Source organism: Penicillium griseofulvum, assembly GCF_001561935.1.
Source record: "Penicillium griseofulvum strain PG3 chromosome Unknown contig_80, whole genome shotgun sequence".
Taxonomy (NCBI): Eukaryota; Fungi; Ascomycota; class Eurotiomycetes; order Eurotiales; family Aspergillaceae; genus Penicillium; species Penicillium griseofulvum.
Window position 1 is genome coordinate 4349513 of NW_024467471.1, and position 18755 is coordinate 4368267.

Consider the following 18755-nt stretch of genomic DNA (forward strand, 5'->3'; position numbering starts at 1 on the left):
CACGTGAAGAACCTCGGAAGCACGTAAATCCGAGTGAGTTTAGGTGGTCAATCCGGTATATCGTCAACATAAAGAGTCTCTTTATTTCTCATTCCCTAATTTTGTCCCATACGTGATGACTTGTTGAGACTTTGGGTCTTTCCTCTCTATTTCTCAATCCCTTGTGTGACCTCTTTCGGCTTTTCACACCCCGCGGCATGATCCACCATGGCCGACCCTTCAATGTATAACACAATGGGTCAGGGAGCTGCCGACCCCTCCAATCCACAGTACATGGCTCAAGCTCCGCCTCAGCAATACCCTGCTGGGTATCCTCCAGGTGCCTCGCCTCAACAACCAGGAGCACCTTACGCCAACCCAGCGCCGAATCAGTGGCCCGCCTACGGCTCACCACAACAACCGGGTTTGGCGAGTCCCGGCATGGCATACAATGCACCACAACAGGCAATGGGTGCAGCAGGAGATCCTAGTATGGCAGGCCTATCCTCTCAGATGGGCGGCTTGGGAATTGCGGCAGATGCGGGGGCCAGGACACACCGGAAAAAGCACCGTCATGCTCACCACGACATCGGAGGTGGTGCAGCACCCCCCGCGCAAGGATTTAATACTGGCATGGATCAAGGAGGCTTGCAGCAGCCGCAGCAACAACAGCAGCAATCGCAGTTCCTGAACACGGGTCTGAACCAACATGCTGAGCGACCAGTTTCCCCGGCGGTGGGGTTGGTATCTGGGCAATCTATTGCTGATATACCTGGCATGCCAAGCGGTGCAGGTTCTGTCCCTACTTCAGGCCGAATTGACCCAGAGCATATTCCCAGCATCCCGCGATCGCGCGATCTACCCGCTCAGTACTATTTCAACCATGTCTACCCAACAATGGACCAACACCTCCCCCCACCAGCGGCGATTCCGTTCGTGGCTCAGGACCAGGGCAACTCCTCCCCCAAATACGCTCGTTTAACCCTCAACAATATTCCCTCCGCCTCTGACTTCCTTACCTCGACCGGCTTGCCATTGGGCATGATCCTGCAGCCCCTCGCCCCTCTGGATCCCGGTGAACAACCGATCCCCGTGCTGGACTTCGGGGATGCTGGTCCCCCGCGATGCCGACGATGCCGAACATACATCAACCCATTCATGTCCTTCCGATCTGGCGGCAGCAAGTTCGTCTGTAATATGTGCACGTTCCCGAACGATACGCCTCCGGAATACTTTGCGCCGCTAGATCCATCCGGTGCGCGTGTGGATCGCATGCAGCGTCCTGAATTGCTGATGGGAACTGTGGAGTTTACGGTCCCGAAGGAATACTGGAACAAGGAGCCGGTGGGCCTCCAAACTCTCTTTGTGATCGATGTCAGCCGGGAGTCGGTCCATCGTGGATTCCTCAAGGGTGTTTGTGCAGGTATCAAAGACGCTCTGTACGGTAGTGATGATGAACCATCAGAGAGCACCGAAAGCGATGAATCATCACGAAAATTGCCCATCGGGGCGAAGGTTGGCATCGTTACGTATGATAAGGAGGTGCACTTCTACAACCTGACCGTATGCGTTCCTCGCCCTGCTACACTTTCGTTTATTAACACGTTTACAGGCGTCATTGGATCAAGCACAGATGATGGTTATGACCGACTTAGAGGAGCCGTTTGTGCCGTTGAGCGAAGGCCTCTTTGTGGACCCATATGAATCGAAGTATGTGATCAACTATCCCCAATATCCTACGGATCACTAACTATGTATAGGTCTGTAATCACTTCTCTTCTCAGCCGGATACCCAAAATGTTCTCTTCTATCAAAAATCCCGAGTCGGCTTTGCTGCCGACATTGAACTCAGCTCTCTCCGCACTACAGGCTACAGGTGGCAAGATTATCTGCGCCCTGGCTAGCTTACCTACCTGCGGTCCGGGGCACTTGGCAGTCAGGGAAGATCCTAAAGTTCATGGAACGGATGCGGAACGGAAACTTTTCACCACAGAAAACCCAGCTTGGAAGAAGACGGCAAGCAAGTTGGCTGAAGCTGGCGTTGGCTTGGATCTGTTCATGGCAGCCCCTGGTGGCACATACCTCGATGTGGCAACAATTGGTACGTTGAAAGCCTCATCGTGCCCTATACAGAGCATCAGCTAACTTGGCTCATAGGACACGTCTCTAGTCTCACCGGAGGTGAGACCTTCTTCTACCCTAATTTCCATGCCCCGCGCGATCTCCTCAAGCTACGGAATGAGATCACTCATGCCGTCACTCGTGAAACGGGATATCAGACCCTGATGAAGGTCCGATGCTCCAACGGACTCCAAGTATCCGCCTACCACGGAAACTTTGTCCAGCACACACTCGGTGCTGATCTGGAGATTGCCGGTGTGGATGCTGACAAGGCATTCGGTGTGCTTTTCAGCTACGATGGAAAACTCGATCCCAAGCTGGATGCGCACTTCCAGGCGGCCTTACTTTATACTTCTGCAGACGGTCAACGCCGTGTCAGATGTATCAACGTTGTGGCGGCTGTGAATGAAGGGGGCATGGAGACGATGAAGTTCGTCGACCAGGATGCCGTGGTCTCGATTATTGCCAAAGAGGGTAAGTTGAATCTATCAGAAAACCTTAACTATGTATACTGATACCATTATAGCCGCCTCGAAAACCCTGGATAAGAACCTCAAGGACATCCGAGCCAATATCTCAGAGAAGACAGTCGATATCTTCAGCGGATACCGCAAGATCTTCTCCGGCTCGCACCCACCCGGCCAGCTAGTTTTACCGGAGAACCTAAAGGAGTTCTCGATGTACATGCTCAGTTTGGTTAAGTCGAGAGCATTCAAAAGTGGACCCGAGTCATCAGACCGACGAGTGCATGACATGCGCATGATCCGGTCAATGGGCTGCACAGAAATGGCTTTGTACCTCTACCCTCGCATTATCCCCGTGCACAACATGCAGCCAGAAGATGGATTCCCGAACGAGCACGGGCAGCTCCAAATCCCTCCCTCTCTGCGAGCCAGCTTCTCACGCATCGAAGAAGGTGGTGTCTACATCGTGGATAACGGCCAGGCAATCCTACTCTGGCTGCACGCGCAAGTCTCACCCAATTTGCTAGAAGACCTATTCGGGCCAGGCCAGGACTCCCTCCAGGGTATGAACCCCAACACTTCATCCCTGCCTGTGCTTGAGACACACCTGAATGCACAGGTGCGTAATCTGCTGCAGTACTTGTCGACAGTGCGTGGGTCCAAGTCCGTAGCTATCCAACTGGCCCGGCAAGGCCTGGACGGGGCGGAATACGAGTTCGCCCGACTCCTTCTGGAGGATCGGAACAACGAGGCCCAGAGCTATGTGGACTGGCTTGTGCACATCCACCGCCAGATTAACTTGGAGTTGGCCGGTCACCGTAAGAAGGAGGAGGGCGGCGAGGGCGCATTGGCTAGTTTGTCGGCCATGCGTGCTCCGTATTGGTAGATGCCTAATCCGGGATCCTCCGTCCAACCCCCTCTCAGGCACCTGTTACTTGCTTGGTTCCTGGCGATCTAGATTTCTGCAGGTAAGCTGCAGAGAAGGAAAGTGGAGGGAGCTAATTGGTGGGGGTCGACTGTGGCGCTGACTTCAGTGGCTTGCAGTGGCAGTGGAGCATCCCTCAAAGGTCAAATAACTGTGAGAGAAATCATTTGTGTATACCAGGGGTAGTTTCTTTTATTGCGAGTTTGTGTCACAGTCTCCGTGCACATGGTATTCGCCATGGTACATTCCACAGCTATCGCCTATTTCAAAGTATTTTTTTTTACTTCGAAAGATCCCGACGATCATAGTCTTAATTTAGAATCAATTAGGGTATGATCCTAAGAGTACAATGTAGAATGCCAAAAAAAAATCAGACCCCATCGCCAGGTACAGTCAAGGTACAATTAATTATATAGGCCCGCATCAACGTCAACGTCAGAGGCGTCTGGTGGGCCTCAAGAGTGTTGAAAAGTGTCATTGGCTCAGGGTCTTTTAACACGAAGGAGCACGAAGGACTATTCTAATTGCTTTGCAGTGTAAGAGTGGAGTGTCAGCTCCCACCTACCTAGTAGGGCTAAGTTCGTATACAACATTGTTATCGACATTGGATATGGAGCCAGGCCAGTCGAATTGATAATGGTAATAGGAGATATTATTACTGGTTCAGTTGACCTTTAGGATATGTAGTATATTACACAATATAAATTGTGTAATAGCGTACTACTTGCCACCATAGTGATGTTGAAGTACACCATCAGCATACACCCTAATTTCTCTTCAACATTAGTTAATATATTTGCCCCCAACTTGTTAGACTTTTATTCTAGATTCTGAATCCTTTCAACAATTACCCCGAATATAATCCGTAGAAGAATAGAATAGAAAAGTTAGATGTGGTGGCCAAACCCCTTAGACATCCATAGAACGAGCTCCAAACCCCCAGTGGTTCCTGGCGAAAATGCAAGGCACAGCCACTTAGCCGAGATTCCGCCAAGTTCTTTGCCATGGAATTTTGCTGGTTCGAAGTTTGTCAGTTTCTTTCATCTGTTTGGAAGAACCGCGGATGAGGCCGGATGGACGTGACGTGGGGTTGGGGGGGGGGGGGGCGAAGAGTTGGTTCGGGCGAGAAGTTGTGGGCAGTATTGCCACGTCGGTTAATGCGGCTTTCAGGTGATAGTGGGGCAGTTTGTAGTGGTAAAGTTTAGAACACGCAAATCTTGCTATGCCGACGCACCTAGACGCCCATGCGATGGCCTACATATAGAGCTGTGGCATACATATTCAATGTACATATAGCGGTGATGCCCTTGGTAGCAATGCGTTATGCGGTTTATAAGCAATAATAGATCTTACATATCTGATATATATAATATTGCAGTGAATTCTACATGCTCAATTGTTCTGGTCTGGACTCTGAAACTCCAATGCCCTGGAGGCGAGACGCCCTGATTCGGTTCCACTCTTTCTTTTTTAAGAATTTATTTAATTGATTTTTTTCTCGCCTTTTGCCTTTCGATTGACCCACAATTCCCTGAATCGATCCATGGCTCCAAGTGTGGGTGGCTTTGCACGTTTTCTTTCGTGCCTGTAGTTATATCGGGTTCAAAATCTATATAAACCCCCTCGATCACCCCGGGATTTTGTATTCTTCAACACACTCTCTACAAAGTACAAACAGTACATTCTTTTTTACATTCACTCTCTTCAGTCTCGAGATTGACTCTCGTTGCACTCTTTTACATCTGTCGATCAGATCCAATCATTCCAACTACATCACTCTCTTCTTTAAAATCTTCAACTTTCAAGATGATGTTCACCAAGACTCTTGGCCTTGCTGCCCTCTTCACCACCATCGCCTCGGCTCTTCCCCAGGACATGATGGTCCGTCGAGGCATCGTCCGCCGCGACGGCGGTGGTGTCAAGATCACCAACAACCTCCAGCAGGACGTCTACGCCTGGTCCGTGGCCGGCGACGTCGGCCCCATGCAGACTCTCCCCAAGAGCGGTGGTACCTACTCCGAGACATGGCGCACCAACCCCAACGGTGGTGGCATCTCCATCAAGCTTGCCCTCGACCCTGATCAGCACGATGTGCTTCAGTTCGAGTACACCGAAGCCGGTGATACCATCTTCTGGGACATGTCTTGCATCGACATGCAAGCTGGCAACAACAAGTTCACAGACTTCGGCTTCTCGGTTGTGCCTTCAGATGAAACCTCCACCTGCCCCAAGGCCATCTGCAAGGCTGGTGACTCTGCTTGCTCTGCTGCTTACCTCAAGCCCACCGATGACCACGCCACCCACGGCTGCCCCATCGACACTGCTCTTGAGTTGACTCTCGGCCAGGCGGCATAGATTCGTTCCAGTGCCTTTTGTGTTTTTGCCGGTTGAACCGTGCATCCTTTCTTTTTTTATACCTTTCACAACCCTGCATCGAGCCCTAGCTGGCAAGATGATTTTTTCTTTCTTTACATATATTACCCCAGGTGGTGATACTTTTTGAGATGAGATTGGTGATTTTTTTTGTTATGCAACATGTTCGGTTGATTCGACATGTCTTCTCCCCACAGGTTGATTTTCCCGCTGGGGCAGGATGTCTCGTCACGAGCTATGATTTCTTACGGTTTTGGAATACCCCCCGCACTTGGATTGAATATGGACAAATGGGAGTTATATATATGGGGGAGAGAAATAGACTTGCGAATAGACAGATGATCATCAGATCTTGAAGATTACACGAAATATACGATCTTTACTTCGAAATTTTCTCCATCAACATACAACTTGAGACTTAAAATACAAAGTAAAAAATGGGGCTTGGAAACTTGAAAATCGTTAAGACCCAACAAAGCCTCGGAATGTACAAATAGGTAAAATTCCCGAATAGACACGATTAAAAAGCATGAATAATAGTGGAACCAAGACGTTGGCCAAACACCACGAACAAGTTTGAATCACGATCTAGAACAAATGATAGACAGGGACTCCAACGCACAAATCTCCTATTCGTAGATCTAACTCCACATGTCAGGTCCATTGTACAAAATGTCGATCCTCCGCCAGTCGGAAGTGCGGATGGCGTTCAAGGGGTCCACAGAGGGGTTGCGTGGCTTCCAGTTTTTAGATTCGAGATTTCCGACTCTTGAGCTTGGATTTGATTTGGTGGATCCCTTTCAAAAGACCGAGGGATTAATTTGGTTATGATCTGCTTTGATCTGCGCTTTAGACTGTTAAACAACGCCTTATACTCCGTAGTGTTGTTGTCATTCAGGTTTTAGTGTGTTATAACATATTACTTTCGTCATAGGTTACATAGATTGCTACGTAGAATATAGTATGTTGTACAACATACAATGTACGTGAATCAAAGTACACGTGGAGTGGACTTCAGGCAGGTACATAACTCAAAGTGCCGAGTTATCCATTCACATCTAGTAGACGGTGTTTGACAGGACCGTTCCTATTGAGAGGCGATATTGATAATTTGGTTGAACCACCGTATTCAACCACGGAACATTTCGCTTAAATTTTCGGGAAGAACTAATGGGGTAAACTAGAAGCCGAAAGAATCTGATTATTAAGGTTCTTCCATCCAATGGATTGGGTTATGCTTAAACCTTTTCCCCAACTCTTTTGCCGTTTAGTCGTTTCCACGCCATCCGATGCCAAGACCACCGGCCTTCACTCGGCATGGCTTAATTCTTGGTACCGCCTAGAATCTTCGTTGGGTGGATACGCAATTCCGCCTCCATTCTCATTGAACACTTGCGATATATTTAGCAGAATGAATTTATGTTGCCTATTACGGTTTGCCATGTTGGATGCACCCGGGTACTATCGGGTACGACAGTGAGTCACCAGGCTTCACCGTTCGTTACCAGAGATCAATTCCAATTAGGCAGGTCATATTTGTCACAACGATTAGCTTCCATATTTGTCAACAATGTGCTTCTCTTCATCTTATGCAACGTATACATCGCAGATCTTGGTGCCCGATGGCTTGACCACGTGACGATATATCGGGGACCTCAAGCTTTGAACAGGTCGGTATAATTTCTGTTATACTCGAGTACAGTTGTCTTGGCATGCAAAGTGGTGAATAGAATATAGTTTCTTTGCCAATATTCTTTCTACTGGAATGGTTGAAGCCAAGGCGTCTAGGCCTTGAAAGTCGGAGCACATCAAATGAACTTTGATTTTAAGTTTCATTGTTGCAGAGATTGAGCAAGAACGGCTTTCAGTTGCAAAGTCAGCCACGAAAAGATATCCATGATTTATATCCTTGGGTGTCTAGGGACAGTGAGGCTACTATCCGAGGTATGGACATCCAAATGGAATGGCCCTGAGGTAATATGCATACAGTATGGAAATATCTAGGAATATCAAATGAGAAGAATTATCTAGTTAAGGAAACTACGACCAGGAACAAACGGAGAAGATCACGTGATCAGTAGGCTCGTGTTTAGAGATGAGGTGTTGATGTACAAAGTAGCATGTGATACAGAATGTATTTGTGGGCTCCGAACGCCCCCCCCGAGTGGTAGTTATCAGTAGTGTAAAAAGGACAGGAAATAAAGGGAAGTAATAGAGGAGAGAGCTATCAATACTGTTTGGAGTTGATGCCTGAGGCATCATTTGTAAACTTGGCCTGTGACATTTATCTTCTATAAAGAAAAAAAAGGGGTTTTGACTCCCAGAAGTATTTAATTAAACGCGATCGCAACCGGAGTTGAACGGAACAGTCAGGTAGTGGAAGATCTTAGGCACTTCCTTCGTGGTACACATGGACATGTTACCACTCGGCCACCTGCTGTTGGATACTAGATATTAGCTTGACCTCCTTTTATCCTACGTTTTCCAAACTCTATGTGCATATACAGAGACATCTAGGTAAAGTGCTACTATATCTATCCTAGACTTATATGCTCCAGGTAAACATATATAGATCTGGATTCAACCTCTTGATTGTTTTCTTTGGGCATTAATTATCAAGATATGATCGAATCTAGTGTAGAAAACCGAGAAATAAGCAAACCGTATAAAGGGTATCTCAACTAAGTAACAAAAAGATTCACAAAAGAGAAGATCAAGATCTATCTAGCCTTCCTTTGAGCCCGCCACTCCCTCCACTGCTCCATAAGCCTATGCGATCTGATAACCTTGATAAAAGCATAAGCAACAAGCCGATAGATTATTGTGCAAACACCCAACGCCATAACATTCATCGGCCCATTCTTATCCAGATTATACAGCTCAAGCACTTGCTCGCCCGAATCAACAGGACAAGTCCCGTTAGCAAGTCTCTGAGCATCAGAGCAATGGAACACCTGACCATGCATAGAATACGGCGCCAGGTTAGCAATGGCATACTTGATCGGCGAGAGATGGTTTAGCGCCTGTAGCACGTTGTTGACATTCAGACTCATGACGCCACCGAGAATGGTTGAGATAGAGAGCAGGATTGATGTCACGTTGACGGCGAAGCCGACATGTGAGAACAAAGTGCAGAACATTATCCCCACAGACTCGCCGCAGCTGATTATGCAGAAACAGTTGAATGCGCTGATGAGGAACATCGTTACGGTACGTTGCAGGTTGTCTGCGAAGGCGGCTAACGCACCGAAGATTAGGGATGAGATTATTTCGAAGGGGATTTCGATGGCTGTATAGCTGAGGATGAATGTTGATGCTGTGTAACAGTTATCTGCTTCTTCGCGGTAGAAGACGTCTCGTTCGCTGGGGTAGATTGCGATGTTTTGGAGCATGCCTGTTTGGGATTAGGATGTCTATGCAAAAAGGATGCCCAGAAGAGAACCGGGGGAGAATGGAGTAAACTTGCCGACAAAGTACAACGCCGCAAACTCCTGAATGAACCCCATACGGGATTGAACAGCCGCATAATCATTCTTCAGCGGCGCAAAGAAAAGCGCCATGATAATCGCTATCCCTGGAATCTGCATCGACCGCGCCATAACCAGCGGCGGCTGACGCCAGAAGTTGATCACGGAGCGATGCAATACCAGCGGGAATGTCACGCGGAATGGCAGCATCTGGCGCTTAAGACTTCCCAGTTCTGCAGGCGTGGCAATCTGTGATGTCTGTCGATCTAGCCCTAGCTCGAGAGGGCTATCTTTCCAACAGGATATAAGACCATGCACGCGCTCACGTGTGACAAGTTCCCGGTCTGCTTGCTGGAGATCGACCGTGATAAGATCTAGGACGAAGTCGGCTGGGTTGGTTGTGCGTGGACACTCGTGGCCCTGCTTGGCGAAGTGCGCGAGCATTTGCGTTCCGGGACCTGCGTAGACGGGATAGCCGCCGCGGGCTAAGAGGAGGACTTGGGAGAAGTGGGTGAAGAGGTCTGAGCGGGATTGGTGGAGGGTTAGGATTAGAGTGCGGCCTTCGGCGGCGAGGCTGTGGAGGAGCTCGATTATGGACATTGCTGTGAAGGCGTCGAGGCCGGAGGTTGGTTCGTCGAGGAGGAGGACTTTGGGGTCTGTGAGGATTTGAATTGCGATTGTTACACGTCGCTTCTCGCCGCCGCTGATGCCTTTGATGAGGTCGCTGCCGATGAGATTGTCGGCGCATTCCTTTAGTCCCATCTTATAGAGGATCTCTTCTGCGCGTCGGTTCTTTTCTTCGCGTGACATCCAGGTTGGCAGGCGTAGACCGGCGGCGAACCGTAGACTCTCTCGGACGGTTAGTGAGGGCATCAGTGCATCGTCGTCTTGCGTCACGAAGGATGTCACTGAGCGGATCACACTCTCTGAGGGTACGGCGCCATTGTATAGCATGTTACCATGGACGCGGTATTGGGTCCCCACAGACCCGTTCAGCCTGTGGGCTATGGAGTTAAGTAGTGATGTTTTACCACTTCCAGATGGGCCCATGATAATGTTCAGCTCTCCTGCCTGAAACTCAGCCGTAATGGGCCTCAGAATCTGTAATATTCTTGCGGGTTGCCAGGGATATTCTCTCTTTTGAATTTCCAACGCATACTTGTCAAGCGATATTGCCACTTTGCGCGCCTCTTCTGTTGGGCGGATAGCGAGCTTTGATTTCCCAGAGGGGTCTCCTTCCGCTTTTCTTGCTTGGGCAACATTGATGGCGAAGCGGTTGTACTGGAGCAACAGACCGGCGAGGAGATAGTGACCAATTGCAAACGCAACTAGCACCACAATAGGCCGCCAGATCCAGTTGGATGGCATTCCCAGGCTTTCCATGATGTAACGCCCGGTATATTGCTTGCAGGCCGGGTCTAGAGGGTTATCAGAATATGGGCAGGCGTAGAACTGTCCCAGTCCCGAACCATTGGGTCCGATAAACTCGTTTGCACAAAGAGCCCCAAAGATGTAGAAGGTGTAGGCACACCATTTCAACCACCTCACGTAGACCGGTATCTGGTTAGATTGGACAAAGTATCCACACGCAAAGGATTGCAGAGTGAAGGATAGGTTGGCCACCAGACTAGCTCCAGGGAAACTCCGTGCTACACCGATGGCCACTGCAGCAAATGTCACGGCAATGTAGTGCGTGAGTAGGGTGAGGATGAAGAATATAAAGAACTGTCCCGGATCAAGACGGTATCCTACCATGAAGTAGAAGATGAGAGAGAAAATCAACGGCACTGGAAGGTCCTCCAATGGTAACCGAGCTGCTCGTCGGCTGAGAAGGAAAGCCGGCACGCTAACCACGCCCTCGTTGCGTTCGCGGTCAAACAAGCGAATATCGATTGTCAGCCGATAGGTCTCGTATAGCAGAATGAGATAGCCGTTTAGACTGCTAGCAGTGTATAGACTACCCTCTCGCGAGCGAATCCCTGCCTGACTTTCGTCAAGCTGCAGGAAGATCCACCCATTAATGACAGCCATTCCAACAGCTTCAAGAAGGCTACCAGCAACACCCATCGGGTCACGAATGGTAGTTTTGAAAGTGCGGGATGTGAGAACGGAGAACTGTCGACGAAATGAGACCTGCTTCACAGCTCCAGTATCAAAGCTACCGGTTTCAGGTTTCGATATCTCCTCTTCTCTTTTGTCCTTTGCCTCCGTGCCTGTAGCTGCAGCCTGCTTCGACCGCCACACCTCTCTCAGCCGCTCAACACGAAGATTCGAAGCAGCCTCAAGCTCCTCCGTCCGATTATCAATGGCAGCAAGGTCGATCAAAAACTCCGCCGGATTGACGAAGGGCGGAAGAGTATATCCACACTCCTCAAAGTGTGACAAGGACCCTTCCACTGAACCACTGTAAACCGCCGCCCCCCTAGCTAACAAAACAACGTTATCAAAAAGACTCCAGATCTCAGAGCGCGGCGCATGGATCGAGACAACAACCGTTCTCCCATCCAGTGCGAGACGCTTCAGAGTCCTGATAATCTGAAAGGCACTGGTAGCATCCAAACCGGTCGTGGGTTCGTCGCAGAAAAGAACAGATGGATTTGCCAGGAGCTGCACGCCGATGCTAGTACGTCTTTTCTCTCCGCCACTGCAGCCCTTGTGGGTCGTTGTACCGATGCGGGTATCAGCACACTCTTTTAGCCCTAATTCGAGGATGACCTGTTCCACGATTGCGTGACGCTCTGCTGGAGTTGTCGGTGGTGGGAGGCGGAGGTCTGCCGAGTAGCGTAGAGTCTCGCGAACTGTTAACGTCGGAATGAGGACATCTTCTTGCATGACGTAGGCGCTGCGAATGCGGGCGATATCAGGGTCGTCGTTAAAAGTTGTTGTTCCGCTTGTGTTCGTTCGGGAGAGACTCATTCGGTTGGCCATTAGATTGAGGAGGGAGGTCTTGCCTGAGCCACTGCTTCCGATTATGGCAGTCAGGCTGCCTCTTGGCATGGAGGCGGATACATTGTCCAGGACAGTCTTGTTGGTTCTTGGGGGTTGTTTACCCCGCAAACGCTGCCAGATCTGTGATGGCGAGGTCTCCCATATTGGTGGGGTGGTGTTGACTTCGAGTGATAGATTGCTGACTTTGATGCATACTGGATTTACCGCGCGCAGAGATAGATTGTATACGGTGTCTCGCACGTCTGCAGATAGACCCATGTGCTTTGCGCTCAATTCGGTAATGATCTCGTCTTTTTCCATGGTGGGCCGTAGCGAGATTGCGAATCATATAGCAGCTCTAGAGGTCATCGTCCAAAAGACTCCCCTGTTCGGATATATGCAGGTGATAGTTAAACACCGTTGGATGATCACAGGATGACCCCAGATTTCTAAAACATTGACGGGATGAAAAAGTCTAATTCGATCAGATTACGGGGTCCTCCGACAGTTTCACCGCATACCCTCGGACCCTCTAGACTATACTTAGCTTAGCTTTTAATCCCGCAACGTGGTCCTTGCATATGCGAGGAGACTCGTGTACAGAGTTGTATTAACATGCTGGTGTGTGTCCAATTAATATTTACAACATACACATTGAGGGACCTCTTAACAGTAAATTGTCTACTTCAGACGGGATGTAATGTATGCATAAGTATTAATCTGACTATAATCTGACTGGATTATAGTCAAGGATGACCATAAGACAGCCAGTAAGAACAAAGAAATAAACCGACAAAATCCAAGGTCTAGACCCTGCCTGTCCAATACACCTGGAAGCAACAAATCGGATACTGTACAATAAAGACCCAATTCTTATTAAGCCACACAATCCCCAACTTTGGAAGGGAAGTCCGAATATATACAATCACCTAAACCAAAGACCAAAACACATCGAACTCATGAGATCATCCAGTCGACCTTTCGACTACAGAAATAACACCAACTCGGCCCTTTTTGAATCGGGGGGCTTTTGGAAAGACCGACTTGGCGTCTGTACCTGACCATGCAATGCAATGCAGCCAGAGAACACGCCTTTGACACGGAGAGTCCGCGGTGCATGCTCGCAAGCCAAGAACCAAAAAACATAAAACGCAAACGTAATCGTAATACTCCCCGGCCTTAAAGATGCAAATATGCATCACACTCCCAGTAACAATCAAATCAAAACGCCGCATCGTACAGCCTCGTCTGGGGGGTGATCATCGCTCACGGTATGGGACAAAGGGCGGAGAATCCCCTTTCCAAGACGGTAATAATCAAGGAGAGAACAAGAAACAAGGTAGAATAGAAAAAATGACAGGGTATAAGAAAGGTAAGGGGGGAAGAGAAAGAAGGCAGGATATGAGAAAAGAATATTCAAGTGATCAAGAAATCCATATTCATATCACGTATAATCTTTTCCCAGTCCCAGCTATCCTGCGTCCGGGTATCCATAATCTCCCAAACCCGCGAAACAACCTTGAAAGCAGGCTCGATATTTCGCAGGTTAGAGTATGACTTGAGATTCTCGAAGCCCTGCGTAATGCGTTCACGCTGCTCAGGCAAGAACGCAGAACAACCAAGCAGGAACAGCGGCATTAGGACGATACTGAAAGCGGATGCATCCTGTGGTAGTTGGTCTAGGTAGTTCAGCCCGTCGTCGACTACCTGTGCGATTTTATCGCTCGGTCGCGAGGGCCGGATCGTCCGGTACAGGTACACCCAAGTTGACTGGCGGTAGAGCTGGGCTAGGCACCAGTTCGGGGTGTCCGGCTCATGTGAGGTCTCCCAAGTACGAATGGCCATATCAATAGAAACTGCCTCGCTCAACGTCTGGTAGTCCACTGCTGGCTCATAGCCCTCGTTGAAACGCTCGCGGATACGGTCACGGAGCTGGGTTATCTGGGAGATGTAGTTGAAGAGACCGTCGAATACACCGAGAAACATCCCCGCTGATACACCGGGTACGAAATCGGGCATGTGCAGGTCGTTGTGCAAGAGGTTGGGACGGCGGTCAAGCGAGGTAAGAGAGTTCGAGACATCGTGATATTGGAAGAACTCGACGATGAACTGGCGGAATTTTTCATTCCGTGGTTGTTGGGACAGGAGCAAGTACCGGGCGGCATCCATGTGCGGTCGGTATTCACCGTTTGTTTCGCCTTCACAGATGGTGTTCAAGCTGAGGGCGATGGTGGATGCGATGATCGGGTCCTCAACTAGCAATCGCTCATCATCGTCGGGGCTCTTAGCTGATGATGACGCATTGATATTATCTTTCAAATCTTGTATAGCGTGGTGGAAATGAAAGTATTTTCGCTCCTTCAGCTTTGGCTCAGGATCTAAACCTGAGAGATGCGATCCGGACAAGCACATTAACGAATGCATCAGCCCCCTATGTTGTGTCGCCATCGGGAGAAGGATCTCCTTGAAGGGATTCGAATCATCGTTGATAAGTGTCAGCACACGACTGAAACCGTAGACAAAATGATCCAAAAAGCGACGGTCAACGTCCGTTTCTATGCCGTCGATGAGGAGGGGTAAACTGCGCGGCACAGATGTAAGAGACTGGGATCGAGCTACCAGAAAAAGACGGGGTTAGTGTATGATTAGTCGAAATCAGAATGTAAAATGCACCTACCATCAGCCAGTCTCTGTCTCCCACTCTTCCAAATTTCTTTGAGTGGGTAGCCTTCGCAAACGACCGCATTCTTCTGACAGTTTTGACAACTACCCTCCTGTTAGACAAGACTCACTTTAGGAGAAACACAACTTACGCAGGTTTTGTCTCATCGCACTTCTTCTTCCTCCGACGACAGGTAATACAACCTGTCTTGGAGCGACCTTTAGTGACCTTGGCTTGACCTCCAGGGACAGGCAGTGGATGTTTGCGTGGGCGACCACGTTTCCGTGGAACAGGAGCGGGAGCGCCCGACTCCACATCAGCCTGTTTGATACTCGACAGATCATCGTCGAGTTCATCCAGTTCTTCGACTTTGGGTATCTCCATAATATGTTCCAATTGTGGATCAAAATGTGAATATCCCTTCAACTGCTGGTCTTGATCGAATAATTTCTCATTCCAGTCTGGTGAATCGATCGAGGCATCATCAGTACTAGCACCAGTGCTGGCGCTGGATGTACTGGCTCGAATGATAGAGCCGCGTATCCCTAATGATGGTATATCCGATTCACGACTCTCTTGATTTTCATCATTCAAATCTGGATGGGTGAAAAGTGAGGGATGCATGGATAACATTGAAAAGGCATCCGATAAGAGCTTAGATATGCGCGCTGACGAGAGGGGGGAACTATCGGGTATAAATGGAGTGGGGGGGGAAGAGAAAAACTAAGTACGGGAAAATGTGCTTGGTCCACCAGACTGCGTGTGATCAGAGGATACACTTTTAGATTCAAATAGAGGGGAATTAAATCTAGATCTGAAGGATATTAATATTAATAATATCTAAGAGCTTTTTACTAGGGTGAATCCAATTAAAGAAATCCGAGACTACAGCTATGAACGCATTAGTCGATTATAATGCTAATTAAGATTTAAGCCATTTGAGTCATTAAAAAAAATTAATATTTCAATTAAATTTCCAAAATATTCTACGTACTTTATTCCCTAACTTTCTATGCGGGGGAGAGGCCAAGCATGTTGGATCTGACCTGATTTGCAGTGAAGAAGCCCCAAAAAAAGCAATTTTGACAAGGGCATCGTTATGGGGTTTTGTGTTTTTTTTTTCTTTTTTCTTGTTGCCTTGGAATAGGACTTTTGATACTCCGTACATGTATACCTCATACGATTCTAGACCGAAGCTCCATAGTCCGAGTACATCCATACATGTTACATATGTCTAATAACGTGGGTGATTCGTCACGAGTTCCGTATGTACTCCAGATGTACTCCGTAAAAACCTGTAAGACATTCCCCCTTGATCCATTGGAAAAGGCTTGCCAAGATAAATAACCCCGGATGTAATAATGCATGGTCCGCGGAACCTTTGCGTATAATGATGTGTACTAATAATGATTCGATATATATATATATTTTTTTTCTTCCCATGAACCATTCAGCTGGAGTATAAGCCACTCCCCACACTATCGAAGGTTTCTTCCTTTTTTTTTTCTTTTCTTTTCTTTTCTTTTTTTTTCCTAGGAAGAAGCGCGGTGAAACTGAAAGGGAGAGATCTCCTTTCGGGGACCATCCCATAGTTCGGGCCTAAGCGCCCCCGATCCCCGTCCACTTTGAAATTTTCACTTAATTTCGATTATTTTCTCCTTTTGTGTAACGCCAACAAATCTGGGGTAAATAGTGGGCCAGATCTTTTGGGTACGATCAGCACGGACATCCGCTGCAGGGAATCGACAAGGCTCGGAATCCGTAGCCCTTCATTCCGCCTATAGAATTCTAATGTTCTGTGGAGGATCCATCGGTATTCTCCATCCGCTCACCTATTGCCCTTTTCATTCATATATTGACTTTTAACCTGTGATATCCCAAAGGGGTGGAATGTGACGAGGTCACCGAAAAGTACAGACTGCGCAATGTCTCTATGGATCTGCCGGGAGACTAACATGGAAACAGTCTGGAGTTAATAACGGGCTAATGTTGGGTCCTCTTTTTCACCCTTTTAACCCTTTTGACTGATCAGCTGAGACGCGGCCGAGATGATTTTCATACCCCTGCTAGTCTCCCCCGAGCTTCTCCGCCAGTATGGGGGTTTCATATGAACTCCAGCTATGTGAGTAAGTCAATTAGAATTTTCTTTTCCTTGGTTTTCAATTTGTCCAACGATCGACTATGCAAGTCCATTGATCTGACGGGGGTGGACCAACAATATGAGCCAATGGGTTGATGACGGTATGTGCCGCTAACGAGTCAGGCAATTTATACGGATGATCTCGCTAAAAATATGGGGCGAAGTCCTTTTTGTCAAGATCCCTGTCTTTATGCTATCGCACCATGTTACTCTTTCTTTTACCATTTACAAACAATCCAACAATGAATCCGTTACCAAGGTTCAAGGCGGGTCAACGGTTATTCCCGTCTAGTGGGGCCGTAAAACAGAAAAAAGATATCTCTTCAATCTATACTCTGTACTCCGTATAATCCTGTTCCTGGAGCAAGGGGTATGAGAATGAGTGTACCTACTTTGGAGGGGGGGGTACGAAGTAGTACGGGGTACAAAAACTTTCCGGGTAATAGGACGGCGACCATATGATCAGGGCGTAAACCAATGCGGTAACTAAGCCGAGGTTCTAGCCTAGACCATCTTTTCGTACTTTTTTTCACCCTCTCGTTCTCTCTCTTTTGATCTTTGACCTTCTCCATACATATGTGGAGCGAGGTAATTGCCTATTCGGGTTACCCTCATTTATTATCGGGGGTTGTCCGAGGGCTTACGCACCAACAGTTGTGGACACGAGGAGAGATTGTTTAAGCGGCGTTCGCCGTAGAAGGGAAATCCAGGCACCACCAGAATTGCTGCACCATTCCTAAGCCCATCATGCCCGGCCCATGATACGGAGTACTAAATATACCAATCAAAAATAAAATGAATTGCCGTGCGCAGGACACTAGTCAGATCAAAAAAAATAAATTCGGCTTCTACCTTCCTATTGGATACACACAGCCTCCCATTTAACTCCAGCCGATCTCTCCAATTAAACTATCCAAAACGAGTTGATGATCTTTCCAATATACTTTGTACTCCGTATACCTTATGCAATGGGAAATTGACCTCGTTTTTGCTCCACTTGCTTGGCGTCTGTTCTGTTCTCTTTCAGCCCCAACTGCGCCTAGGAATAATCGTAATTTCGGCGGTCACAAGCTCTTAGTTTTTTCTAGGCCTTGGTTTGAGTCTAGTGCGAAACTATGGAAATCTGAAACGTCCCTCTTTCTTAATATGGTGCATATGCGAAATAGGAAAAAGAAGCTACATACTATACCTGGTCGAGCAAACAAAGCTCGGACTACGGAGTACTCGGATGCAGGACTAACAATAAAGGCAAAGACTATATCACAATTCTTCTGTGATGGACCTTTTCATGGTCACTGAAGGAAATTACGTGGATAACTGCATTTAACTTAGGTAAGAGAAAGAAAAAGTATCCCTTCCAAGACAGATGAGTGATTTTTTGATTTTCATATGACATGGGCTAACTCATAGTATGATCGACACCCAGACCAGGATTTGGGGATTGTGGATACACTAGTCTCAAGAAAATGATATTCAGACTTTCTACTTTCTCGATCGCTCAATCCTTCTAAATGTTTAATCAAATGTTTTGCTTACTTCTATGAGTATCTAAAGCTTCACATTATGGAATTTCGTGGCGTAAGGGCTGAAATTTCTTTGTTTGTAATTGGATGCACCCAGTTTATTGTTTACGAATTCTTAGAACAATGCCAGATCTCACGCATATTGTTATTGCCTGTGAGGAATCTACCTACCC

At 47.9% G+C, this 18755-nt stretch overlaps 4 protein-coding genes across 4 annotated transcripts; 2 read left to right on the forward strand and 2 right to left on the reverse strand.

Annotated features, from left to right (window-relative positions):
* Positions 1-207: 207 nt before the first annotated feature.
* PGRI_025640 (Sec23/Sec24 family protein) lies at positions 208-3450 on the forward strand (the record flags this gene model as incomplete). Its single annotated transcript, XM_040790277.1, has 5 exons — positions 208-1542; positions 1592-1689; positions 1740-2080; positions 2137-2574; positions 2627-3450. The coding sequence occupies 5 exons, from the start codon at positions 208-210 to the stop codon at positions 3448-3450; spliced, it is 3036 nt and encodes a 1011-aa protein (XP_040647230.1).
* Positions 3451-5295: 1845 nt separating this feature from the next.
* PGRI_025650 (putative extracellular thaumatin domain protein) lies at positions 5296-5844 on the forward strand (the record flags this gene model as incomplete). The annotated part of the gene is made up of 1 exon (XM_040790278.1): positions 5296-5844. One exon carries the CDS (start codon positions 5296-5298, stop codon positions 5842-5844), a length of 549 nt encoding a protein of 182 aa, XP_040647231.1.
* A 2738-nt stretch (positions 5845-8582) lies between these two features.
* PGRI_025660 (putative ABC efflux transporter) lies at positions 8583-12578 on the reverse strand (the record flags this gene model as incomplete). The annotated part of the gene is made up of 2 exons (XM_040790279.1): positions 8583-9256; positions 9305-12578. 2 exons carry the CDS (start codon positions 12576-12578, stop codon positions 8583-8585), a joined length of 3948 nt encoding a protein of 1315 aa, XP_040647232.1.
* Positions 12579-13673: 1095 nt separating this feature from the next.
* PGRI_025670 (Zn(II)2Cys6 transcription factor) lies at positions 13674-15552 on the reverse strand (the record flags this gene model as incomplete). The annotated part of the gene is made up of 3 exons (XM_040790280.1): positions 13674-14872; positions 14935-15023; positions 15071-15552. 3 exons carry the CDS (start codon positions 15550-15552, stop codon positions 13674-13676), a joined length of 1770 nt encoding a protein of 589 aa, XP_040647233.1.
* Between the last annotated feature and the right edge of the window lie 3203 nt (positions 15553-18755).